We start from the raw sequence: 26,827 nt of genomic DNA on the forward strand, positions 1-26,827 counted from the left end.
ACCCTCTCTGATACTCAGTCTCCCAGTCTGTAAAACGGGGCGGTGCTACCTAGCTGTGAGGGTCATTCCAGCAGGGCCACACCTCCGTCTCCCGGAGCGGGGTGTGCAGGGTCCTTAACTGCCCGTTCTTCGGGAGGGAAAGGGGACCATAGAGGGGAGTGGCCCGGCGCTACCGAAGCCGGTAGCGACCCTCTCCCACCCACTCCCTTCCCAGCACGGAGGAACCCTCTCCACCTGCCCCTGGGGGGCGAGAAAACCCGGGAGCGCATCCTCGGAATGGGTTCTGGGAGGAGTGCTCCTGGGGGGAGGAGGAAAACCCGGGCAGGATCTCGGGCAGGAGCGGACCACGCGGCCCCCAGCCCGTGCTCAGCCCGCGCGGCCGGCGGGTGGGAGGGGGTGTCATGCCTGGCTAGGCTGAGGAGAAGGTGCAGGGCCGGGCCCGGCGGGCCGCCCGGGGCTCCGGGGCTGGGGGTGGGGGCGCGCGGCCTCCGCAGTGGGGCGCGGGTCACGTGTGAGGAGGGGCGAAAGTCTCGCAAAGCCGGGCGGCGTGCCGCGAGTTGGGAGTTCTCGGCGCGCCGCGGGCGGCGGGAGCTCGGGCTCCCGGGCAAGCCGGGGACGCGGCAGAGGCGGGGGTCTGGGTCCGAGACCGCGGGGGCCGCACCGAGAGTGGGAGGGAGGGAGAGAGACAGAGGCAGGGACCGGAGCGAGACAGAGACGCGCAGGGGAGAGACAGGGCAGGGGTAGAGGAAGGCAGGGGACAGACTGGGAAGGCGACGGAGACGAAGACAGGGACCCGCAGGGAGAGACCGAGAGACCGACGGGGGCAGGAGAGACCGGGAGAAACTGAGAGCCGAGGGCGCGGCGGGGCAGGTGGCGGCAGAGCCGGGGCTGGCCGGCCGCGGGGGTCTCGGGGCCAGAGGCGAGCGCAGCGGGGCAGGGAGCGGAGCGCAGGGCGGGGGGCAGCGCGGAGTGACAGCGAGAGAACAGTGGGGGCGGCGGAGGGAAGGAGCCTGCGGCGGGGGCGGGGGGCGCCAGCGCCATGGGTCGCCGGACCCTCGCGCTCTGAGCCCCGGCCCGGGGCCCGACGATGCTGAAGCCGAGGCGGCGCCGAGGGCGCGGCGCGGGGCAGCGCTGAAAGTTGGGCGGCCCGCGGGGAGCGGCGCGGGACGGCCCGGAGACCGCGAGACCCGGGGACCGACGGACAGACCCACAGGCAGCCGGGGAGGGGGGGCGGGGCCGGCCCACCGAGTTCGCGGGGAGTGGGCGCCGGGACACCCTTCTCCCCGCCCGGGACGCCGCCCGCCCGACTGCGCCTGGGATGTAGCGCCCGTTCGCCGCCTCCCGGAGACTCGTCGGACCCTGCGCCCCGCGGTAAGCCGGGGCCGCGCTCGCCGCTGGCGCTGTCCGTCGTCTGTCCGGCCGCGTGCGTGTCTGTGTGTCCCAGGGCCTGGCGGCTCGGTCCCTGCCCGCTCAGCACCTTATCCCTGACCCGGATTCCCGCGGCCAGGCGTGCGTTCAGCGCGGTCAGGCGACTCCCCGGGACCTGGTGAGCTCTGTCCTCTGTCCATCGTCGTCGTCGTCGGGAGCGTTGAGATCTGGGTTTCTGCCAGGAAGGGGGGTAGAGGTGAGTGAAAGGGGCCTTGACCTTCTGCCCCGGCCATGACCTTTCCCTGCCTCTACCCACCCCCAGCTGTCACACTGGGTTGGAGGAGTTTCAAGGCAGGTGACTTGTGTCTCCTTTTCCACCTCCCCAACTGCGGCCTGTTTGCAAATGGCCCTGACAACAAAATCCCACTTCTCATGTTTTGAGCACCTACTTTGGACCCCAATACCCTAGGGTTGGTGGACAGGTATCCAGAGAAGAAGGCAGTTCACATTTCACGGTGGTGGAAACAGGCTGTGCAGAGAGGCAAGACTGCTTTTCCCTTCCCAGACGGAGAACCCCAGGGAAAGAGAGGTCTGAACGAGCCCTGGAGTAGGGAAACTTCCCTGCAAGCGTGCCGGTGCGCAGTGTCCCCCGACCAGCATCTACATGACACTTTTGCCCCCAGAGCCTAGGCTCTGGGATGGGGAGAGGGTGGGGGAGGGGGAGAGACAGGTGGAGGGTGGCCTGGCTGAGTTGGCAGGTGAGGGCCTCAAGAGAAGTAGGATGTCAAGAAGCAGGTTGAGGGAACGGGGAACTGAGGGAGGGAGGCCTAAGAGCCACGCATGCAAGGCCCAGAGAGGAGCCAGACCTGTGTGTGTGTGTGTGTGTGTGTGTGTGTGTGTAAAATGTCTGTTCTGCTTCTCCCCCACATCCAGTCTTGTGACCTCCAGGGCTTTGGGGCTTTTTGGAGCTGTTGGCAGGATTTGGGGGGCCTGAGAGCCAAACGGTGGTCCTGGCTCGGCCTGGGATGAGGGGAGCAAAACGTCAAAGATGGTGGTAGGATACGGGCTGAGGTGCAACATGGCAGGAGCAAAGGCTGTTGGCCGTTGAGCTGACCCATAGCCAAATGGGAGTCTGGAGGGCTGAACCTAGAATATTCTACTCTGTTCTCCACTGGGAGGATGGGCTCTTTCTGGGGTTTTCCACGCTGGGCAGTGGGCCTTGTATATCCTCCATTTAGGCTTCTAGAAATCAGCTCAGCTAGCTGAGGAACCAGCATGGTGGACAAGTCACTCTCCTCCCTGACCCTCAACTTCCATATCTGTGGAACGAGGACACTCTTCCCTGTCCCACTGACCTCCAAGGGGAGGAGGGGGCGCCTGCGCTCAGATGAGCTGAGGACTGTTCAGGCTGGGGAAGCGCTGAACACATGGGAGTAAGGACTCATCTTACCTTTGGAAAGATGAACAGCTAATGGGGAGAGGGGAATATGGCCTGAAATAAGGCTGACCAAGAAGGGGAGTACCCAGAATTAGAGGGGGGAACTGGGGCTTGGGAGCTATTCCTCAGGAACCTTTGGGTTACCCTTGAAAGAGAAGCTCCTCTCCCATAAAAAGTGTTGGGGTGACTGGGAGCAGACAAAGCTGGCCTTGAATTTCTGCTGGGTGACCTTGGGCAGCTGGCCTGACCTCTCTGAGCCTCAGTTTCTTCAGCTGGAGAGTGGGGATGATGGTACTGACTTCACTGGGTTGCCAAGTGATTTACAGACCATGTGAGGTCTCTGGAAGCAGCTGACACAAGCCTGGAGCACAGTAGGTTCTTAACAGACATTTGCGGAGCAGAGAATAAAGTAGCTTTAGGAGATGCCGTGAAAAAATTTCTTAGCTTAGGATCTAAGAGGGAAGGGGAGGAGGAACAGTGTAGGCTTACAGGGCGGGCTGGTTCTTAATGTGGATCTGGGGGAGGCGGGGGCGTGTGCCGAGGGGGGTGTGAGGAGGAGGGGGCCCCTCTGCGGGGACCACTGAGTCACGAGGACATGTAAGCGACATGACAACCAGCAACATGGTAACCAGGAGACTAGCGGCGGTGGGAAATGGAGCTGGAGCGGTGTGTCGGGGGGGCAGGACTGGCAGCACCAGGCCTGGAGGGTCCCAGCAGCAGCCAGGCCGGCCTCGCAGAGTGAGGAGGGGAGGCCCCGAGGCCAGGTGGGCTGGGGAGGAGGTGGGGGCCGGCATTGAAGGAGGGAGGCATTCTGGGGTCTGCTGGGCAGGGGGCCTTCTCCTGCGCCTCCCCAGGCTCCTCGCTCCTCTCCTCCACATCTCCACTTTTCATGCCTCTCCCCCTAGGATGCCAAATTTGGCTCACGCAATCTGTCGTCTCTCTTCTGAGATTGGCATCGGGACCAAAGCCGAGTGCATTACATCACCACCGCTCCCCTTGCACGAGGAGAGAAGGAGAGGGAGGGACAGAGGGCTGGGGGGCAAGCGGCCAACCCTCAACTTTCTTTCCTGTCTTCCTGCTCACTCTTCCCCCTCAGTCCCAGGTGTTGGGGGCTTCCGGGAGCAGCCAGGCAGGGCCTCGAGGCAGAACAAGGGCTCTAATCTCGGAGATCCCAGGGCAGGGCAGGTCAGGCCGTGTTGCTGTCCCCCGGGCTAGGCGAGGCCTGGGAGGCAGGGAGCCTGCGTTCAGGACCCCGATCTGTCATCGCTCTGCTGTGTGACCTTGGGCAGCCCCCTCACCCTCACCCCGTGCAGAGTCTACATCTGTATCGAGAACTGTTGGCCATTCAAGATCTTGATGACTCTCTTGAAGAAAGATGCCCTTGAGTCCCACCGCTGTCCCGGGCGCAGAGGAGGAGTCCTGAATTTTGAATGGCTCTCTGTGACCTTGAGCAAGTGACTTTACCTCCTTATGCCTCCATCTCCTCACCTGTAAAATGGGGTGATAGAACCCTCAAAAGCCCTAGATGTGAAAGAGGTACTAGACACGAACGAGGGGGACGGGGGAAGAGACAGGGTCTCTGGCATGAAACCGGACACTGAGGGACCCCACGGCTCCCGGCACCCTGGGCTGGAGGTGGGGGGCAGGCTGACACAGCCATTGGCAGGAGAGCGTTTCGGTTCAGACAGAAGGCTTGGCACTTAAATCACTGGTCTGATGCCCTTATTTTACGAAAGTGGAAACCGAAGCCCAGGGAGGGAAGTGGACCCCCCACCCCTGCCCCGCCAAGGTCACACTGATGGTTTGGGGGTGGAAGAAGAGCTGGGGCCTGAACCCAGGGCTCCTGGCTCCCAGCCCTGCCTGGAAGTAGACAGAGAGACAGGCAGATATACACACCTCCTGTGGAAGACTGTGGCCAGCCCGGACAGGACCCGGGAGTTTCGAGGGCCCAGTTCTCACTTTGGCCCCCTCCCTGTTCCCTTCCTGCTCCCTGGCTGCCCCATCCTCACCGTCCCTGGCCATTATTCCCATCCCTCACTTGGTCTATTTGAAGAGCTCTCTTTCAGGCTCATTTTCAAGCCAGTTTCAGGCAGTCCCAGTCAGGGCCAGGCTGGATTTGGGGTTCAGATGGAAGATTATGGCCCCTTCCAGAAGGTTCCCAGAGCTAGAGGTGCATCTGTGGCTGTTTGTGAAGTACGAGCTTCTTATTCCTGAGCTATTCAAGCAGAGCTGACTGAGTGCCTGCCAGCGATCTGCCCTGGTGACTCCTGCTTTATGGGGGAGGTTGAATAGCATCCCCACCTTCAAAATCTCGAGAGTCTTTGATACCCCCAGGAGGAGCCGGGAAGCAGCACCCATCACTTACCGGCTTCCCAGTAAGGAAACTCACGTCGTCGTGCCAGGCATTGGGCTCGGAGCTTTTGTAAATTCCTCCTCATTTAACCCTCCCAGCAACCCCACAATGTCGAACTGAGGTCCCTGTGTTATAGATGGGGGAGCCACGGCTCAGAGAGTCTCTGTGATTTGTCCAAGGTCGCACAGCAGGGAAGTGGAGGAACCTGGGTCTGAGTCCGGGCCTGAGTCTGATGCTCCGGGGCTGTCCCTGGGACTTCCTTGAGGAAAGAGTGGAAAACGTCGTCCCTCCCCTGGGATGGGGCTTGGCAGGAGGTGGTGCGTCGCCCCAGAGCATGACACCCCCTCAGAGATCCCATGGGGGCTCTGTTCTGAAGACATAGAAATAGACGTGCGCCCAAGGGGAGAACTCATTTTACAAAGGGGAAGACTGAGGCTCAGAGACAAAGAATGGCCTGCCCAAAGCTGACTGGAGAGTCAGATATGAGCCAGGGCTCTGTCCCCTGCGCCAGTGGGCAAGGAGGGGCCTTTGGGCTGATGGTGGAGTGAGGTCTGGGACTGGGAGTGCAGACTGCTGGGTGCTTTGGCAGAGGGCTGAGAGTGCTGGCTCTAGGCTAGGGCCGTGGGTAAGGGAGCCAGCCTTGGGAACAGGGAGAAGGAAGCAGGAAGAGAAACCAGCTGGGATAGCAGGTCCACCTCTGTCCTCCCTGGTCCTGCCCCAGGGCCATCCACAGATGTCAGTGTCATACAGCCTGTGAGGTCAGGAGAAACTGTAGATGGGACCTGTCTGGCAAGAGAGGGTCTTGGAGCCAGCAGCCTTGGGTGTGGCTCCCTGTGTGACCTTAGGTCAGTTCCTCACCCTCTCTGAGCTTAGTACGCCCATCCGCGTGGTCAAGAATCTGGACTAAATGATCTATTTCTACAAAGTGCCTGCCGTTGGGCTGTCTCTCAAAGCGCTCCTCCCATTCCCATGAGGACCCTGGGCCCTGGGAGAAGGGCGGGCAGGAATCCTGGGGGTTGGCATAACCTTTAAGCCTCCTCAGCGACTCAGTCCTCCTTGGGGTGCGGGGGGATCTCCGAGCACAGCCCTTCTTCTCCTTTTCATCTTTATTTTTCTCCTGCTCCCTCTTCTCCTCGCTACGTGGGCTGATCGCTGCTCAAACTTTTAATTCAGATGGTAATTGAAATAATAATATGGGCTGAGGCCCCTCTGCTTGTGACGCTGCAGCTGGTGGAGCTCAGCTATGAATAGACCTTGAGTCACACACGCGCGCTCCTGCAGGCGCGCACACGGGCCTGACGGGGTGGTGGGTGGGGTGCAGCTGGGGGACAGGGGAGCTCACGCTCCAGCTTGCTCCGGGTCTCAGCCCCCCATTCCCAAAGGCCGGGGCCAGTTCTGCCCCTGCGGCCCGTCATCTGGTCCCTGTGTTGAACCTGACTTGGGGCATTGGTGGGTCCCTCTGTTCACAGAAGGGGAAACTGAGGTTCAGCGAGGGGGAGGGACCAGCTGGACACAAATGGAAAGTGACTGGACTCAATTTGAACTGATGGGTTTCACCTGCTTCTAAGACCCCTGTTCCTTTTCAGGACACACGGGCCAGGCAAATGGGTGGGAGGAAGGCTGGGGTGCGGCCCCCGTGGCCCCCCGCGCATGCATCCCCCTGCCTCACCTCCTCCCAACACACACACCCCCTCCAGCTCGCACACTCTCTGGCCCACTATCACACACGCTTTCTCTCACACACTTGCACACACTCACACCCGCTCACTCACATCTCATACACGCGAACTGCTCGGATAGATGGTGCTATTGCTTGGCCGCTGGGGTGACAAAGGTTTTCCTAGAGGTCCAGCTGCAGGAAGGGGACAAGGTCCAATGTACCAGGCTTTACGCTGGACTTTGTATTCATGACCTCACTTAAACCTCCCCGCCACCCTCTGAAGGCCGTCACTCCCACTTTTCAGGTGAGAAAACTGAGGCCCAATGAGAAGCAAGAGTTTGCCCCAGGTCCAACGGGTAGAAAGAGCCACGTGTTGTTTGTCCCGCTGGGAATGCACCCAGTCCCAGTTCTAGCCATTCTGCGACCCTCCATTTGGCCTCTGAGGGAGGGAGGGGGCATCCCGTCCAGCCTGGGGCTCCCCTTCCTCTCCCTGCACAAGTTCCCCCAGTCCTGCCTGTGGCTACCTGGTCAGTCGTTGACCAGCCCTACTGCCAGATGCGGAACATCTGGCCTGTAAGCAGGGGGAGGTGCCCATGGAGAGCATTGGCAGGTCAAGGAGAGGGGCTACCAAGGAAGGTGGTCCTTGGTGGTCCAGACCCCGGCTGGTGCTGTGTAGGGAGTTGGCGTTGCCATGGTGACCTATCAGCCGGCAGCCTGGGTCTAGACCTGCTTGGGTGGGCCTTGTGGGGGGGGCTTCAGAAGGGCAGGGGGGAGATGCGGTGGGGCGTGGGTGCAGCTGTGCAGAAACAGCCCCTGGTCTCAGATGAAGGAGGCCACTCTCCCCACCTTTACCCTGCAGTGCTGGTCTGCTCCTGTGTCTGCTTTTTCTCTAGCACTCTGCTGGGAGATGGAGCAATGGAGCCCGGAGACCACAGTGATTTGCCCAAGGTCACACAGTGATGGTGACAGAGCTGGGGCTGGACCAGAGCTCGGGGCTCCTTCTGATTCCTTTGCCTCCCCTCTTCCAGGGCTGCCGACACCTCTGTCTCCCTCAGACACTCCTTGTATCTATGCAGGGGATGAGCTGATCTCCTGGGGAAACCCCTAGGTTGGAGAGAGGGGCAGGGGCAGCAGCCCCTTGTCACAGTGGGTGCAGCTGAGCGAGGAAGACAGGCCTGGGATTGGATCACTCACTTATCCTGAGTGACATTAACCGGGTCACCATCCCCCTGGGGACCTCGCTTCGCTCCTCTGTGAAACAGGGGCTACCTGTGGTGATGGTGGGGGGAAGTGTCTGGCTTCTTCCTTTTGCTGCCCCGCCTGTTCTCGGAGCCCATCCCAGCTCCACCTGGGCAGCGAGGATGGGAGGGGACCTTAGCTAGGCCGGGGAGGAGGGGGTACATTCACAGTGAGGGGCCGATCCCATTTTACTGATGGGGAGATTGAGGCCTGGGGAGGGGAGTTTGCCCAGCCTCGCCTTGGTGGCAGAATTGGCACCAAGATTTACTGGCCTCTGGGACACCCCAGCGAAGTCTTTTCCCCACCACCACCCTGCAGCTCCTCTCCAACCGCGACCCCAAACTCCCTGAAGGAGCCTCCCCTCTCCCATTGTAGGCCTGAGAAGTCTAGCCCGCCACCTCCCCCCCCCACCGAAGAGTTAAGGTGCCACTCAGCCTGGGGACAGATGGAACAGGGGTCAGCAATGGGAGAACTCCATGAGGCCATACAGGGGAGGTGGCAGGTACAGAGCTAGAGGGGCCCTGGCTGTGGGTGACGTGAACGGGGGGCAGACGAGGCTGCAGTCACTCTGACACATGGGCATCAGAGCCCCTCACACCCTTTTGACAGGGAGCTCACCATCTCCCGGGGCAGCCCGCTTGTGTCTAGAGGGTTCTGCTAATTGAGACCTGCCCCCCACTTTGGCCTTGGCTCTGCACTCTGGGGTCTGAGGAATCTAGCCTGTTCCCCCAAGGCTTCTTTCTTCTGGCCTCAGTAGTCCCCGCTGAGGCCTGTGGATGAGAAACAGAAAATCTGGGTTCGAGTCCAACTCCGCCCCTGAGTTGGCTGTGTAACCTCAGGCAGCCTTTTCACCTCTCTGAGCCTCCATCCCCTGACCCGTAGGGTGGGCTTGTGCCTCCGCATCTGCGGGTTGCTGGGAAGATCTCTTGAGCCTGGCAGTATAACATGGCCTGTTGTAGACATGAGCTTCTTTGTGTCCTGACCCCTCAGTGGCCGCTCTTGGCAGACTTCCAGGTCCCTGGTCATCACCTTCAGACGCTGCTCCTCTGGCTGTGTTGAGTGTCAGCGCCTGACCTCTGTGCTGAGCGCTCCAGACCTGCTTGGGCGGGGGCAGGCCTGGCTGAGCACCAGCGCCAGGCTGTGCAGCTGTAGATCCTGAGGCCACCTGACCTGGGAAAGAGCCTCTCTCTGGCTGGGCTCCAGGGCCACCCCCTAGCCATGGGGCAGGAGCCGGGCCACGGGGAGGAGAGGGAACCAAGTGGGGCAGAGAGCAGGCCATGGCCTCGTGCTGGAGCTGGCCCGGGTCCCTGAGATGACAGGCCAGGGGACAGAGAGGACAGACAAGGCAGCCATGGGAAGGACTTACAGTCACCAGCTGCATTAGTAGCACGGCAGAGCCTCACTCCCCACACTCTAGGGAGCTGCCTGAGGAGGGGGTGAGCTCCCTGTCATGGGGGGTGGGCAAGCAACTGCTGAATGGCATCTGTGAGGGGGATAGCAGTGGGTTCTAATACAGGGCCAGGGAAGGGATTGGACCCAGAACCCAGAGTCCCTGTTTGGACCGCAGTGCAGAGGTCCTGTGACCCTAAGGGTCTAACAGACTGTTGCACATACTCCCCCTTGACTTCCAACAACTCTCCCCACAGTTGTGTGCCCCCCAAAGCCCGTGATCCAAGAATGGTCAGTTGCAGCTTCAAGATAAGCCCTAGATCCCATCTCAACCCATTCACAGCTCCTAAGCACCCTGAAGGTCAGTGCTTTTCAAATTGCATGCAGGTCCTGACCCATTAGTGGTTGTGAAATTGAGTTAGTTGAGTCCACTACTTACGCTTTTTTTTTTTTTTATGAAATAAAAAAGAAAATTTCGGGCTTCCGTGGTGGCACAGTGGTTAAGAATCCGCCTGCCAATGCAGGAGACACAGGTTCGATCCCTGGTCTGGGAAGATCCCACATGCCGCGGAGCAACTAAGCCCGTGTGCCACAACTACTGAGCCCGTGCTCTAGAGCCCACGAGCCACAACTACTGAGCCCGCGTGCCACAGCTACTGAAACCAGTGCGCCTAGAGTCCGTGCTCCGCAACAAGAGAAGCCACGGCAATAAGCCCGCGCACCGCAATGAAGAGTAGCCCCCACTCACCGCAACTAGAGAAAGGCCTGCGTGCAGCAACGAAGACCCAATGCAGCCAAAAATAAATAAAATAAAATAAATTAGTTTTTAAAAAAAGAAAATTTCAAGCACTTGTATGTAATGAGGGTATTATTTTGTGATGCTTTTGTTTCATCTCTTAAAATATATGGACTGTATTGTATGATGAGTAGCAATGTAAAATATGTTTTTTTTTAATATACAGATTTATTTATTTATTTATTTATTCGTGGCTGCGTTGGGTCTTCATTGATGGGCGCGGGCTTTCCCTCGTTGCAGTGAGCGGGGGTTACTCTTCGTTGCAGTGCGCTGGCTTCTCATTGTGGTGGCTTCTCTTGTTGTGGAGCACGGGCTCTAGGTGTGTGGGCTTCAGTAGTTGTGGCTCGCGGGCTCAGGAGTTGTGGCACGCGGACTCTAGAGCACAGGCTCAGTAGTTGTGGCTCACGGGTTTAGTTGCTCTGTGGCATGTGGGATCTTCCCGGACCAGAGCTCAAACCCGTGTCCCCTGCACTGGCAGGCGGATTCTCAACCATTGCACCACCAGGGAAGTCCTACAATATGTTTTTACTCTGGGTCTTGGTCAGAAAGTCTGAAATTTACTGCCCTGTATAGAAATCCTGGAGGCAACACTGAGAAGGCTTGAGTGTCCAGATTCCTTTTCTCCAGGGTGCTTGGTTCTTAAGAACATAAGTGCTGAGAATTGCAGGATACTGCTATTCTGTCCTCAGACCTTCCTTCCTTTGCCCAGCAGCCCACTTAGCTCCAGGCCCCCGAGCCTCCTGGTCAACCACCCCACCCTGGGGCCTAGGTCCTGCTCTCTGCCCCCCCGCCCAGCCCTGCTTTGTCTTTGGGCTCTCTGTTTGCCTCGTGTCTTTCTGGCGACCTTCTCTCCAAGCCCTCTGGCCGTGAGGATCCTTTCCGCCCTCCTCACATACTTACCTGCGGAGCTCAGCAAAGCAGGGTGGTGTCTTACTCATTTCTCTTCTCCCAGCACACAGCAGGTGCTCAATAAGTGTTCATTCATTCCACAATGACTTATGGAGTGCCCTCCGAGGGACGACACTGGGCTGTGTTGGACACATACTAGGCAGGAGGGCAGCTGCCCGTCCGGCTCAGCGTGTTTTCAGGGTGATGAATGAATGAATGAGTGGATGGAGTCTGCGAGTCTCTGGCCTCAGGAGCCAGCTGGCAGACGGTCAGAGGTGACGGGTGAGCACGTAGCTCTTTCCCTGCGCTTAGTAGGCATTCTGATAGCAAGAGTCCCTCACGGCTGCGGATGAGCACGAATGTTCCTGCCGCTCTCTGGCCCTTCCGAGGCCTGTCTGCTGCGCCCTCTCCTGCTGACCCTGCCCCGGCACTGCCTCCTCCTGTCCTCGGAGCTTCCTTTATGGGCCTAGGACCCTGGGCGCCCAGCTGGGAGGACACCTGGGGACACCTGCTGAGAAGCCAGTGCTCCGTAAGAGTGTGAGGCCGAGGCCCGAGGCCCTGGATGTCCTGCCCCACTCCAGCACCACAGAAGATCTCCTTCTGGTCTCCACTCAGAGGCCACCTCCACTGAGAGGTTCTCCCTAACTCTGGTGACAAAAATAGCTCCTCCCTGGTCACGTTCTGTCACATCACCCTTGCTTAGGCCCTTCACGGGAATTATGACAGGCTGAAATTACCTCATCTCTTTGTCAGTCGTCGGATGTTTATTAAGTGTCTGCGTTGTGCCAGGCACTGGGGTTCAGGGGTGAAGCAGAGAGTTGAGGTCCCGGCACTCGCGGAGACTGTGGGTGAAGTCAGTTTGGATTGGATAAATGCTGTGAGGAAGACCACGACGCAGACGGAGAATGCCTGGGGGGCCTCTTGGAGGAGGCAGCCTTTGAGTCCAGACCTGAATGGTAGGAAGGTGTGAGCAGTGGAGTCTTGGAGGATTTTATCCAGGAGGGGCAAGAAGAAAGGCCCGAGTGGTCGGGGGTCGGGGTGGGAGTGGAGAGGGGAGACTGGAGGGCAGGACGGCACCGTGGGAAGCCGAGAGCTCCACGCTGAGGAGTGACGTGGGTCCTCAGCCCGTGTGGAGACGGACTGCACGGGGAGTGGAGGCAGGGAGGCTCAGGGAGGACCCCGTGCAGTTGTCGGCAGTGACGTGGCTTGCGGCAGGGAGGGCGCTGCAGGCTGGATGGACTGGGCCTGGGACCCACGTCCAGGTCCCATTCCTGCGGTCCACCTGCTTGGGGAAGCTCCTGAACTCCCGGTGGGGACGAAAATAACAGTGCCCACCTCCAGGGTGTCATGAGGGTCAAAGGAGTGGCCAGGGCTTGGCCCAGAGTAAACACTGAATGTTAGTTATCATACCATTATTAGGACTCTTGGGTTCGGGGAGGGTTGAAGGATGACGCCCAGGTGGGATGCCTGAGCAGCGCCCCCAGAAGGTCAGACAGAGACAGGGAAGGCAGGGGAGGGGCGATCCTTCCATCTTGGCTATGCTGGGTTTGTGATGCCTCTTAGACGCCCAGCAGACACTGGAGCAGGTGCCAGATCTGCTTGTCTCTGGAGGGCGATTGGGGCCGGGTGGTATTTTTAGTCAAGGCTGAGCCTGGACACTGCATGGGTTCTGAATAGAGAGGCTGGGAGAGGGGCAACCCGCAGAGGGGCCCTCAGGCCTGGAGGACTTGAGGAGGGAGGCAAGGGTGAGCCAGCAGCCTCCATCAGAACTGCTGGGAGGACCGTGGGCTCAGAGGAGCCCTGGAGGGGGCAGCGGAGAGGACTGGAGGTGACGGTAAGTCATCCCCTTCACAAAGGGTTTTTGCATTTTGCAGTTTATAACCCCTTACCCTCCACTGTCACTGTTCATCTTGGCAACATGCCTGTGAAGTGGGTGTTGTCCCTCCCTTTTTATGGATGCGATTCAGAGAGGTTAAGACATTTTTCCATGGCCGCTCAGTACCAAAGTGAAGTGTTTGTTCTCAGGCTTTCTGGGATCACAGTCCGTTTTGAGGACCTTATGAATGCTATGACCCTTCTCGGAAAATACACATAGGTACACACTAGTTTTAAAACTTTCTATGTGTCTTTTTTTTTTTTGTAGGTAATACATTCATATGGTTCTAAAATTAAAAAGACACAAACGGCAATACAGTGAGAATTCTTCCTCCCACCCCTCCCCCAGGCACCTGCTTCCCTTCCCTGGAGGCAGCCCGTGTCACCAGTTTCCTGGGTCTCCATCCATAGACAAGCACAGAAAAGCAAAGATGTGTATCTATAAATTTCTTTTCTCTCCTTTTTTATACAAATGGTAGATACTATGCTCAGTGTTCATCACGGTTACCTTCTTTCACTTAAAAACACATCTTGAAGGGCTTCCCTGGTGGCGCAGTGGCTGAGAGTCCGCCTGCCGATGCAGGGGACGCGGGTTCATGGCCTGGTCCGGGGGGATCCCACATGCCGCGGAGCGGCTGGGCCCGTGAGCCATGGCCGCTGAGCCTGCGCGTCCGGAGCCTGTGCTCCGCAACGGTAGAGGCCACAACAGTGAGAGGCCCGCGTACCGCAGAAACAAAACAAAACAAAACAAAACAAAAAAACACATCTTGAAGACCTACACCGCTTCCTACCGGGCTCCCCCTCCTTTTTTCACTGGCTTCGCGGTGTGCCATCGTGTTTGGGCTGCTTCCAGTCTGGGCTGGGCAAACCAGGCGCCTGGCTCCTTGAGTGCGTGAGTGTCTGCAGGCCCAGGAGCCCACACAAGTGTCACAGGCAATCGCATGGCTCTCCGAAGCTGCCCGGGGTGGTCTTGGCTGAATTCGCCCTGGCACTTGGCTCTGACCCCCCTGACCCACTCCCCCTCCTCCCCACACCTCTTCTTAGGTTCGGCCTGTGAGCCCAGCAGAGAATTCAAGGAATCCTGTGTGAGTGAGGGGGCATCAGCCCCCACTCCCCAAACTCTGGGAGACCCTCTTCCCAGGCCAGCAGCTCCAGCTCCTGGAGTCTTGTTTGCTGAGAAGCCCAGGATGAGACAATGGGGGAAGGGGCTGGCAGTGATCACGCCCAGCCCTGGCCGTGGAGCTGGGATCGGAGGGCTGCTGTGGGCTGTGCGGAAGTCACCTCTGTTCCTGCCCCCTGCCCCCCCCAACCCCGCCCAGCACCTTGCCTTTTCCTCTGCCCATGAGGAGTCTTCACCCTTTCTGGCCAGGGAGAGGGAGCACCCTAATGGGGAAAAGGAGGTGGCGTCACTGGCCTAGGCGGCCTGGGCTGGTCAGGGCCAACTGGGCGACTCTGCTGAAACTCCCTCTTCTCCTGGCTTCAGGGGCCCCGCTGTCCTGCTGATCCTCTCCCTCTGCCCCTTGGCCTCCATCTGCGGAGGCAGGTTCTCCTCCGCGTGCCGGAGATGCTCGGGGCTGGGTCTGAGGCCCTCTTCTCTTCCCATCCAGCGTCCCTGCCTGGGCGATCTCCTCCACTCTTACAGCTTACAGCCTCATCCAGGTGTACACGATCGAATGAGTCTAGCTCTGTCCGGATCTCAGGGGCTGACGTGCCGTGGACTTCCCGATGTGGACATTCCAAGGCCACAGCACACTAGGAACTGGTCCTCTTTCAGCATCTCACCATTACCTACTCCTGACAGCCCTCTTCCCAACCCCCCACCCAGCCCGTCGCCACACCTGGGGGCTCTCTGTCCGGAATGTGTCCCCAATCTCTTTACGTCTCGTGAGCCACGCTGCCACCACCCTGGCAGCTCCAGGCCACCGTCATCAGCCGCCTGGGCAGCAGTGGTAGCCCTGTCGCTGGCCTGCAGTTTCCACTGTGCTCCACAAAGCATCCTGACATCTCATTCCAGTGTGTGCCCCAGGATCAGACAGCAGAGGCCTCTGAGGCCAGACAAGGGCAGGGGTGCCACTGGGGCCATATTGAGGACGTTTTATTTTTGAATCCTGGTGGTGAATACACAAGGGTTTATTATATTACAGCTTATTCCTATTTGTCTTAAAGATGTCACATGAAAGCTGAAAAGATCAAACCAGGCAAAACCTCACCACCTGCCCGCTTCCCATAGCAATGAGGATGAATTCTGAAACCCTGCCCACCCCTCACCTCTGGGGCCTCGTCCTGGGCGACCCTCCCTCTTGCTCACTTCAGTCCCGCTCTCTGGCCTTGCTGCAGATTCTCTTTCTGGAATGTTCTACACCCCTCTTCCACACAGACACACAATTCTCCCGATTGTCGTGGCTCCCACCTACTACTCAGGTCTCGGTTTAAATGTCATTTTCTCAAAGAGGCCTTCGGGGACCCCCATCGAACTACGGCCCCTTTTCTTCTCTCTCACGTCACACCATACTTTTCCTTCAAGCAGCTCACCACAGCTGTTGGCTGTCACCTGTGCAAATGCTTGTTACGTGTATAGCATCTCTCCCCAACCGAAGCATAAGTTGCGTGAGTCCACAGCCTGTGCCTGACCCGCAGCAAGTGTGCAGTAGTAACTGAGTGAGCGCCTGTGAGGAAGGAGCACACAGCAGAGCAGGTCCCTAGAGGCCACAGCAAGACGGTGGGGGATTGGATCCCACCACCAGCGAGGGAGCAGAGGTTGTTCTGGAAGAGAGAAGCCTTCGGGGATCTGCTCTTGCCTTCAGGTTCCTATAGGGAGAGGGCAAAGGTGTCTGGGGGGCCTCTTTGGTGGGACTGTCTGGCCAACAGAAGAGGCTCCTTTGGGAGCAGGGAGCCCTCCATCTATCAGGGCAGGGGCCAGGCGTCAGCAATGCAGCACAGGGCGTACCTGCAGCTTGGAGCCGTGGCCCTTCTGTCCTCCAGCCACCAGCTCCTGCCATTTGGCCATGACTGGAAGGTCCGTCTGGACATTCTGGGGAATTTGCTTTCTAAACCTGTTCACTGGCTGGCTGAGTGGTTGGGAGGTGAGGTGGTTGTAGAGCTGGAGGAATGAGCCAGTTCACCCCACACTGCTCAGAGCCCCTCTGGAGCCCAGAGTCACCTGTGTGTCTAGGCTCTGTCTGGACCTCAAATCAGGGACCCAGTTCCTGGCTCCAACTTGCCCTATGACCCAGTTTCTCCTTTCCCAGTAGGACCTGCTGGACAGAACCCGGCACAAAGGAGGGCAGGCGTGATAAGTGTTTACTAAGTGGAAGAAACTTTTGATACGACAGTGTTTCTCTGAGGCAGGAGAGCAGAGTGTCTAATGATTGTGCTCTGGCATCAAACTGCTTGGTTCCAAATCCTGGCTTTACTACTTACAAGCTGTGTGACCTTCGGCAAGTTGCCGAACCTCTCTGTGCCTTGGTTATCTTACTTCTAAAGTAGGGATGGGGCATTCCCTGGCTGTCCAGTGGTTAGGACTCGCAATTCCACAGCAGGGGGCACAGGTTCAATCCCTGGTCGGGGAACTAAGATCCTGCAAGCCACGTGGTGCAGCCAAAAAAATTTAAAAAATAAATAAAGTAGGGATGAAAACGGAAACTTCCTCTGAGGTCATGATGAGGATGGCAGGAATTGATCAGCGTAAAGCCCTCAGAACAGTGCCCGCACAGAGCAAGTGCAAACTAAATGCTCCGTGTGGATTTCGCAATGTCACACTGCCGGCCAGTGGGGGAGGGGCTACGTGTGCAGTGGGATTTCGGGGTACAAAAGAAGGTGAGGGGGAGGAAGAGAGTCTGTTGAGCCCCCACGGTGTGGCCTGCACTTTTATGACGGTTGACAATCTGCTTCTGGTCCTCACGACACCACCCTGCAAGGTAGGCGTTACTGTGTTCCTTTGTAAATGAAGGCACTGAAGCTTAGAGGTCAAGGATCCTGCTGGAGCCAGCCAGCCCAGCTCCGTGAGAGTCTGAGGGCACTGCTCTTACTCACCTGCTCCCTAGTGCTGGTGTTGGAAGAAAAGTTGGTCGGGGCCGCATGATGGGTGCAGGGTGGGCTCCGGGGCATGACATCTGAAATCCAGGGGAGGGGATCGAGGGAAGGACTGTTCAGCCTCTGAAGTGATTTGTACCACTTACCAACCACTTACTCTGTGCTGGGCACCTGTGCATGATCCCATTTACCTCTCAGAATAATCTTATGAGGTAAGGAATACTCTTAGAGCCACCTAAGGATGAGGCGTGCAGGGACCAGAGAGGTTAAGTAACTTGCCCAAGGTCACACAGTTGGAAAGTGGTACAGAGACTCCAGAGTCAGAGCCACTGCCCTGGGAGGGGGAAGATTTGGGCTCTGGAGATTCATAGAGAGAAGGTAGTCAGACCTCCCAGGGTCTGAGGAGCAGGACAGGGGCCTGTGGAGGACCATGGGCAGGACGGGACACCCCCATGGCTAGATCCATCCTTAGCCGCCTCTTACTCTTTGAGGAGCACAGCTGCCTGCACTTAAGTCCTCTCGCTCCTCCAAATCCCCATGTGTGTGAGATGAAAGGACCCTCCCTGCCAAAGCAGGTAGTCCAGGCCTGAGAGGCCTCAGTCAGAGCTGGGGTTGGGGGCAGGCCCTGTGCTCCTCACAAGGCTGGGAAATGGGGCAGTGTTGTTAATTCCTTCCACTTCTCCCAGGGGAATCTTCTCTTCCCCCCACCCTCTGCCCTGCACCGCCCCCATTTCCCCGAGGGTGCGACATCTGCTAGAAGAGGCAGCCTCCCCTCAGGCCCAAGAGGGACTCAGGAATGAGTGGGGCTCATCAGACTCAAGAACGCCCACCAGATCACCCGCCTTATTTCAGACTCTGTGCTGGGCCCTTGCTTCATTACATCTTCCCAGCTCTCTGGCCAGAGAGCAATTACGGTCCCCCATTTTGCAGATGGAGAGAAGGAGCCCCTGGCTGGAGCAGTTAGTGGTGGAGCCAGGACTTGAAGCCAGGTTTCCGGTCTCCCAGACCAGTGTTCTTACACTGTCATCTTCATCACCATCATCATCTTCATCTCATCTCATTCATTGCGTTTTACCCGCAATGCCCTGTTGAACCCCCAGCTGATGTTTCTATTACGTAGGTGAGGTAGGTACTGTTAGCATCATCTCCATTTTGCAGGTGAGGAAACCGAGGTCCACAGAGGACATGCTAGGAGGTTGACAGAGCCGAGCCTGAGAGCCTAATGTGTTGGTTAAAGCCCCGAATGTGAGGCTTTAACCAGCACATTATTTTCATCAAGTTGAAAAGAAGCCGAGTGAGGGTCAAGGGGCTGTGAGGAAGCAGGGCTGGAGGCTGGCAGTGCAGCCGCGGAAGGCTTCAGAGAACAGAGGGGGCTCGGGCTGAGGCTGGAGAGCTGGGGAGAGGCATGAGGGGGTCCGGGTTGAACAGGGCATCGTGGGAGGTGAAGGGAAGGCCAGAGGCTGGGGACCAGGGTGAGCCAGGACCTGGACCCACCCAGGCCTGAGTCGGAATCCCGGTTTTGCCACATCTGCTGTGTGACCCCATCCCCGTCCCTACTCCCCCACCCCCACCCCCAGCCTGTGATTCTTCAGCTGGGAAGAGAAATAATAACCCTGCTTGTTGCTGTGGTAGGTGCTTAATAAATACTTGTTCAATTAACAGAGTCATAGTGATGTTTCAGCAAGAGGGACCAGACAGCGCCTGGCATAGAGCTGGCACTTCCAGAGTGTCCCCTCTCTGAGGGCGGCCACCGAGGGATGACGGGTTCAGCTGGGCCCCACTCTGAGCTGTGTGACCTCCGGCAGGTCCCTCCGCCTCCCCTGCTGTCCCACCCAACATCAGTGGGGTGCTTGAAGGCCTGCAGGCGGGCTAGGCACCCACTACGTGTGCGTTTCTGCCCCCTTCCCGCCCGCCGTCTAGGGGCCGAGTGCGGCCAGGCCAGCCCGCCTGGGCCTCAGGACACGCTGCTGCTGCTGTCTGGGGCCAGAGGGCCTGCGTGACGCACCTGCAGACGCCACCGTGACTCCCACGAGTGGCGGCGGGTGCTCGTGGGGAGGTTCGCCTGCACAGCCTTCCCAGGCTGCGGGAAACCGCTGAGGCTGCCGCCACTTTATTGGCTTTTTTTCGGCAAAGGGAGCTGTGGGCAAGTAGGGGGCATTTGGTGTCATCATATCATAGGGAAAACCTAAGAGGACACAGGTGCGGGGTGGTCCTCCTGCCTCTCTGGACCCCCTGGCAGGCAGGGTCCAGCCCTCCCTAACTCCTCAGGAAGGAGCAGGATAGAGATTGGTGCCAGCGAGCTGACAGCCCTGCTGGTCCCCTTCACGCTCTCCCTGAGGCTCAGGTGTCCGTCGCCAGCTGCTGACGCATGTGCCACAGCCCTGCTCTCAGCCTCAGTTTCCCTAGCTGTCCAGGATCCAGATGTTCACAGCCCAGCAAAATTTAAAAAAAAAAAAAAGAGTTGGTAACTTACACAGCATTGTCGATTCTTCACTCGGCTAAGAAAGGACATTACGTTTCAAAAAGCAGCCAGCATCTCCCATCCCCATTATTTCCCCAAAAGAAAGAACGTTCACCATGAAAGACGCTGCAGGCGGCACTCTTAGAATGAAGGAGGGAGAGCCTGGCTGGGAAGGGGAGGGACTTGTTCCAGGTCACCCAGCGAGGCAGCCAGAGCGCCCGGGCCCCCACCATAGAAAACCTGTTCCCCAGTGTGTGCGCACAGGGCTCTTTCAGTGCAAGCGGATTAGACCAGCTCCCTTTTTCCAGAAAAGTACACTTAGTTGTAGCCATGGTACAGGCACCTGAACAGCTAGGGCACCCTTGCTCTCCCTGTCTCTCTTTTAATAAAACACCTATGTTCGGAGGAAGATGGTACCCAATCATCAATGCCTGTCGCCTCTCTCCCATGATCTGTGTCCCTTTCTCTTTCACACTTTTCCCTTGGGTCCTTGTGCCTTCGCCAGGAAGCCCCGTGTGACAAACAAGGGACAGAAAAGCTGGCCGTCTCCTGGCAGCTGTGACCTGCGAGCACTGGCCGAGCTCCGTACCCCTCACTTTGTGTCAGCCTCGTGCGGTGCCGGCAGCTGAACCCCCCGCTCTTGCGCAGGGGCTATGGTGATGGATGGAGTGGTGGTGTATCTGGGCAGGTGACTGAGGACGAGGGGCTGGGCCCTCACCAGCCCAGGGTCTTCAGGGGGACGCCCCACACATGGGCTGCCCGTGGTGGAGTGTCGGACCTGGTGGCAGCACCTGTGCTCGCGGGCAGCTTTCCCAAAGGCCCAGGAGTGGACGTTTCTGAGCACCGCCTGAGCTAGCAGGCACAACGGTGGTGGCCCCGGGCCTGGCCCAGGGCAGGGGCTCGGGGAATGGTTGCTGTGACCGGGAGAGGAGGCGTGGGGCCGGGAGATGAGCTGTGCCCCTCCCCGGGCTACATATGGGTGCTGGGGGTGGGGAATTGGGGTGATGGAAGGGCAGGGGCTGGGGTGGTGTTGAAGTGGAGGGTGTGAGTGTAGGGGGTAGGGATGTACAGAGCCTCGTCCTGGGGCTTCGCTGAGACTCCTGGCACTTCCACTAAGGGATGGGAAGCAGTGGGCAGTGCTGGTGAGGGGAGCCCCACGAAGAACCCTCTCCTGCAGCACCAGATGAACTCCCAAGGTCAGGACCAGTTCCTTTGGGCAGAGATTGAGGGCCCTGCAGCACCCTGGGCTCCTGTCTGGCCTTGGACAGGGCCCTTACCCTCTCTGGGCCTCACCGTCTTCATCCACCAAAGGCCCAGGTTGCTACACTCTGTCCCCTCTGCCTCTCTATCCTGCAGACCTGAGGCTGGTGGGTCCAGGGCCTGCCAGGGCTGGGCTGGTGCCCTCTCTTCCCTAGCCCCGAAGTCCTACCCCAACCCCCTCCAGAGAGGAAGCTCCTCTTCCCGGGAGCACCCTCCTTGACCTTCCAGGAGTGGAAGTGAGGTGATTGCTCAGGGCTGGCGCACCTGCTCTGGGACCCTTAGCAAGTTCATTTCAGCTCTGAGCTTCCTTGGCCTCAGATGTAAGATGAGGGTCTTGAAATCAGTGATCTTGAAACCCTTCCCACGGGCTCTGGTTCTTTCTGTGGTGCTAATGGATGCATTCAAGATGGTGAGACAAAGCAGAGAGGGATGTATTTAGCGAAGGAAGACCTCTCTGAAAGCCATTTATAGCCTAGAAGGTGCCCCTGGCCCCCAGTGCCCTCAGGGCTACCCACCTGGAGCCCTGGCTGTTGGGACTCTAGGGGAGGTAGCAGAGAGGGTCTGGGAAGCCCAGTTAAAATCATGACCTCTTAAGGGCCAGCCCTGCACACCCGCATTACCTGTTAGGTCTTTAGACTGATGGGTCTCACTGGTCCCATCTTCCAGATGAGAAAACTGAGGTGCAGAGCAGTTACGTAACTTGCCCAAGTTACATGGTGGATCTGGGACTTCAATCCAGGACTGTGGGATCCAGGGAGCTCCTTTTAAGGGGGAAAGGGAGGAGAACCCAGAGTCAGGATAGGGTGACCGCAGGGGAGGGAGGAGATGGGGGCAGGGCTCACTCTCCCTGGGCTGAGAGAGGGAGTTTCTCCCAGGAAGAGGCAGGCTCTGAAGCTGTTGATCTCCAAATTACAGCGTTGGCACGCACCGGTTGCTGCGGCAACCAAGTTGTCCTGAACCGGGGAAGTGTATAAACATTGCCACAGATGCACAATTAGATCAGGAAGAAGAATAGAACAGAAAATAGAAACTTCCAGCCTTATATAATTCTGGGCCAAAACGTTACTAGGAGCCCGGGCCTGGGCCCAGCCCCGGCCCTGCCATCCGCTGGGGCCCTGGGCGGCACCATCTCTCTCCTGGGGCCCCAGCGGAGAGGAGGGTGAGGGGAAGGTCTGCCCTGCGTGGGCCCAATTGGCACGCCCGCCACCCGGCAGGGTGAGAGGCCACCTCCACCGAAACAGCTGGGGATGCTGACAGGCAAATCCTGCCTCTCACCAGCTTCCTTCGGCTCTAGGAAGCGGGAAAGAAGGCAGGAGGGCAACTGGCTTTAACTGAGCACCTACTGTCTCCGCGGGTCCTGTGAGGTAGGGTTTTGATCCCCGTTTTACAGCTGAGGAAACTGAGGCTCAGAGAGGTGAAATAAGTTGCCTGAGCTTACATAGCTAGGTAGTGGTGTGTCTGCCTCCGCCACCCCAGGTCTTCACACCGCGAACTCAGCAAAACTGACAGCGCCTGGGGGCTGAGGAGTTAGACACACCTGGACTTGGACTCACTTACCAGCGGTGCAGCCTTAGGCCAGTTCCCCTCTCTGAGCCCCCGTTTCCTCGCCTGTGATGTGGAAATAGGGATGCCTACACGGGAGCCAAAAACCAGGGCTCCCCTTATGTCCGTCCTGACCCCCACACTGGAGTCTTCACCCACCGCTGCTCCCAACAAGTTTGGGGACAGGACAGGAACTGACGTTGGGCTGTGGGTCCCAGCACTGCCCAGTAGAACTTTCTGCAATGATGGAAATGTCCTGCATCTGCTCTGTCCAGTATGGTGGCCATTAGCCACATGTGGCTACGGAGCCCTTGAAATGTGGCGAGCGCAGCCGAGGAACTGAAGCTAACGTTTTATTTAATTTTAATTAAATGTAAGAGCCACAGGTGGCCAGTGGCTGCCGAACTGGACCGCACAGGAGAATGTCCGACCCCCGAGAGACCCAGAAGGGCAGAGGCTGAGCCCAGGGAGGTGAGCGGGGCCCAGAGCATTCACCACTTCCTCTGCTCAGGGCACGTGGGACAAACAGTGCGAGGGCGCTGCCGAGATGGGCATCAGGAAGCCCCCGGAAGAGCGGGCGCAGGAGGTTTCGGTGGGGGAGGAGGGGCAGCGGGAGGGGCTGGGACTAGGGCCTGGATCCCGGTGGCCTCAGCTTCTGGTCTGGCAGACCCCGATCCCAGAGCTGGGCCAGCCACAGAGGCACTCCCTCCCTGTTGTCAGAACCACCTTAACATTCTGCCCACGTGGTGGAGGAAGCCTTGGGTCCCAGTCCAGGCTCCGCCCCTTCTGAGCATCACTGGGTGGGTTCCCTGCAGCCCTGGAACCCGGACTCTGGGGGCCCTTGGAGAGCCGCTCCCACGGCAGCCACTCGCTCCCCAGCGTCTCACGTGTCTGCTTCTCCCCCGCAGGCCCTGCGTCTTCCCAGGTGACCACGCCGGCTTCAGGACATGCACGGGCACAGCCGCAACGGGCAGGCCCACGTGCCCCGGCGGAAACGCCGCAACCGCTTCGTCAAGAAGAACGGCCAATGCAACGTCTACTTCGCCAACCTGAGCAACAAGTCGCAGCGCTACATGGCGGACATCTTCACCACCTGCGTGGACACGCGCTGGCGCTACATGCTCATGATCTTTTCCGCGGCCTTCCTTGTCTCCTGGCTCTTTTTCGGCCTCCTCTTCTGGTGCATCGCCTTCTTCCACGGTGACCTGGAGGCCGGCCCGGCGGGGGCCGCGGCGGGGGCCCCGGTGGCGGGAGGCGGCGGGGCGGCCCCGGCGGCCGCCAAGCCCTGCATCATGCACGTGAACGGCTTCCTGGGTGCCTTCCTGTTCTCAGTGGAGACGCAGACTACCATCGGCTACGGGTTCCGGTGCGTGACGGAGGAGTGCCCGCTGGCGGTCATCGCCGTGGTGGTCCAGTCCATCGTGGGCTGCGTCATCGACTCCTTCATGATCGGCACCATCATGGCCAAGATGGCGCGGCCCAAGAAGCGGGCGCAGACGCTGCTGTTCAGCCACCACGCGGTCATCTCGGTGCGCGACGGCAAGCTCTGCCTCATGTGGCGCGTGGGCAACCTGCGCAAGAGCCACATCGTGGAGGCCCACGTGCGGGCCCAGCTCATCAAGCCCTACATGACCCAGGAGGGCGAGTACCTGCCGCTGGACCAGCGGGACCTCAACGTGGGCTACGACATCGGCCTGGACCGCATCTTCCTGGTGTCGCCCATCATCATCGTCCACGAGATCGACGAGGACAGCCCGCTCTACGGCATGGGCAAGGAGGAGCTGGAGTCGGAGGACTTTGAGATCGTGGTCATCCTGGAGGGCATGGTGGAGGCCACGGCCATGACCACCCAGGCCCGCAGCTCCTACCTGGCCAGCGAGATCCTATGGGGCCACCGCTTCGAGCCCGTGGTCTTTGAGGAGAAGAGCCACTACAAGGTGGACTACTCGCGCTTCCACAAGACCTACGAGGTGGCCGGCACGCCCTGCTGCTCCGCCCGGGAGCTGCAGGAGAGTAAGATCACCGTGCTGCCCGCCCCACCGCCCCCGCCCAGTGCCTTCTGCTATGAGAACGAGCTGGCCCTCATGAGCCAGGAGGAAGAGGAGATGGAGGAGGAGGCCGCGGCCGCTGCCGCCGTGGCCGCGGGCCTGGGCCTGGAGGCAGGCTCCAAGGAGGAGGCGGGCATCATCCGGATGCTGGAGTTTGGCAGCCACCTGGATCTGGAGCGCATGCAAGCCACCCTCCCGCTGGACAACATCTCCTACCGCAGGGAGTCCGCCATCTGACCTCCGGGCCCGCCCTCTTGCTTCCCACCAGAGCCTCTTCCGGGGGTGGGCTGCCAGGACACCTCCACCGCACTCAGGACAGAGTGGCTCACCCTGGCTCCATGGACCTTCTGGAGAGAGCTGGGGGGCTTCAGAGACTGGGAGGCCCCTTCCTACTGACTCCAGAACCCAGGCCTGGGAAAGGGCCAGGATACCCTCCGTCTGGTCAGCCTGGGTTCTCCAGCACCTACCCACTGGCGGCTCAGGAACCCCAGACCCACCACCCTTTCCCCACCGACCCTTCAAGGACATTCCCCCTTTGCTCTCAGAACCTTGGGGAAGGCGGCTGGACTGTCGGGGGGTGGGCGTCTTGGGGTTCCGGGGTGGGCCGGTGGTTAGTTTGAGGGGGTGGGAGGGGTGTGCGTTTCTTTTGCATGACTGTGGTCTGTTGCTCATGACTTTCTTTCGTAAATATCTATAAATGGAGAGATGGAGGCACCACATCCACCTTCTGCCATTTGTACCTGCAGGGCGAGGAGGTGCAGCCCTCGCACTCCGCACCCCTCTAGCCCAACCTTCCCCTGCCCAGCTGGCTGGTCCCTTGAGACCCTCGGAGCCAGCTCTCTTGGCCCGTGGATAGTACTGGGTTTGGGTGCAGAAGTGGGACCTCAAGGAGCAGGGAAAGGGCCATCCCTCCCTGTGGGCCCTCCGGGCCTGCAGGCCCAGCCCAGGTTGACAATGGAGTTTGTAACTATATATTTTTAATAAAGTACATGGTCCATTAGCGGTAGGCTGATTGCAGATGGAGGGTTGGGAAGGAGAGATAGAGGGAAACGGAGAGAGAGAGAGAGAGAGAGAGAGAGAGAGAGAGAGAGAGAGAGAGAGAGAGAGAGAGACATGCTGTGTGTGTGTGTGTGTGTGTGTGGTACATATGGGTGTATTGTGTGTATGGGATGTGTCTGTGTGTGTGTGGTAGGTTTGTGTGTATGGGATGTGTCTGTGTGTGTGTGTGGTAGGTTTGTGTGTATTGTGTGTATGGGATGTGTCTGTGTGTGTGTGTGGTACGTATGTGTGTATTGTGTGTATGGGATGTGTCTGTGTGTGTGTGGTAGGTTTGTGTGTATGGGATGTGTCTGTGTGTGTGTGTGGTAGGTTTGTATGTATTGTGTGTATGGGATGTGTCTGTGTGTGTGTGGTAGGTTTGTGTGTATTGTGTGTATGGGATGTGTCTGTGTGTGGTACGTATGTGTGTATTGTGTGTATGGGATGTGTCTGTGTGTGGTAGGTTTGTGTGTATTGTGTGTATGGGATGTGTCTGTGTGTGTGTGTGGTACGTATGTGTGTATTGTGTGTATGGGATGTGTCTGTGTGTGTGTGTGGTAGGTTTGTATGTATTGTGTGTATGGGATGTGTCTGTGTGTGTGTGGTAGGTTTGTGTGTATTGTGTGTATGGGATGTGTCTGTGTGTGGTACGTATGTGTGTATTGTGTGTATGGGATGTGTCTGTGTGTGGTAGGTTTGTGTGTATTGTGTGTATGGGATGTGTGTGTGTGTGTGGTAGGTTTGTGTGTATTGTGTGTAGGGGATGTGTCTGTGTGTGTGTGTGGTATGTATGTGTGTATTGTGTGTATGGGATGTGTCTGTGTGTGTGTGTGGTAGGTTTGTGTGTATTGTGTGTATGGGATGTGTCTGTGTGTGGTACGTATGTGTGTATTGTGTGTATGGGATGTGTCTGTGTGTGTGTGGTAGGTTTGTGTGTATGGGATGTGTCTGTGTGTGTGTGGTAGGTTTGTATGTATTGTGTGTATGGGATGTGTCTGTGTGTGTGTGTGGTACGTATGTGTGTATTGTGTGTATGGGATGTGTCTGTGTGTGGTAGGTTTGTGTGTATTGTGTGTATGGGATGTGTCTGTGTGTGTGTATGGTAGGTTTGTGTGTATTGTGTGTATGGGATGTGTCTGTGTGTGTGTGTGGTAGGTTTGTGTGTATTGTGTGTATGGGATGTGTCTGTGTGTGTGTGTGGTACGTATGTGTGTATTGTGTGTATGGGATGTGTCTGTGTGTGGTACATATGTGTGTATGGGATGTGTCTGTGTGTGTGGTACGTATGTGTGTATTGTGTGTATGGGATGTGTCTGTGTGTGTGTGTGGTACGTATGTGTGTATTGTGTGTATGGGATGTGTCTGTGTGTGTGTGGTACGTATGTGTGTATTGTGTGTATGGGATGTGTCTGTGTGTGTGTGTGGTAGGTTTGTGTGTAT

The 26,827-nt window shown here is 58.3% G+C and overlaps 1 protein-coding gene across 1 annotated transcript; it reads left to right on the top strand.

Annotated features, from left to right (window-relative positions):
* Positions 1–1,152: 1,152 nt before the first annotated feature.
* On the top strand, positions 1,153–25,066 carry KCNJ4 (potassium inwardly rectifying channel subfamily J member 4). The gene is made up of 2 exons (XM_032646229.1): positions 1,153–1,371; positions 23,210–25,066. Exon 2 carries the CDS (start codon positions 23,249–23,251, stop codon positions 24,584–24,586), a length of 1,338 nt encoding a protein of 445 aa, XP_032502120.1. The 5' UTR covers positions 1,153–1,371; positions 23,210–23,248; the 3' UTR covers positions 24,587–25,066.
* The last annotated feature ends 1,761 nt before the right edge of the window (positions 25,067–26,827 follow it).

The sequence above is a fragment of the Phocoena sinus genome, chromosome 10 (genome assembly GCF_008692025.1).
Source record: "Phocoena sinus isolate mPhoSin1 chromosome 10, mPhoSin1.pri, whole genome shotgun sequence".
In the NCBI taxonomy this organism is placed as follows: domain Eukaryota; kingdom Metazoa; phylum Chordata; class Mammalia; order Artiodactyla; family Phocoenidae; genus Phocoena; species Phocoena sinus.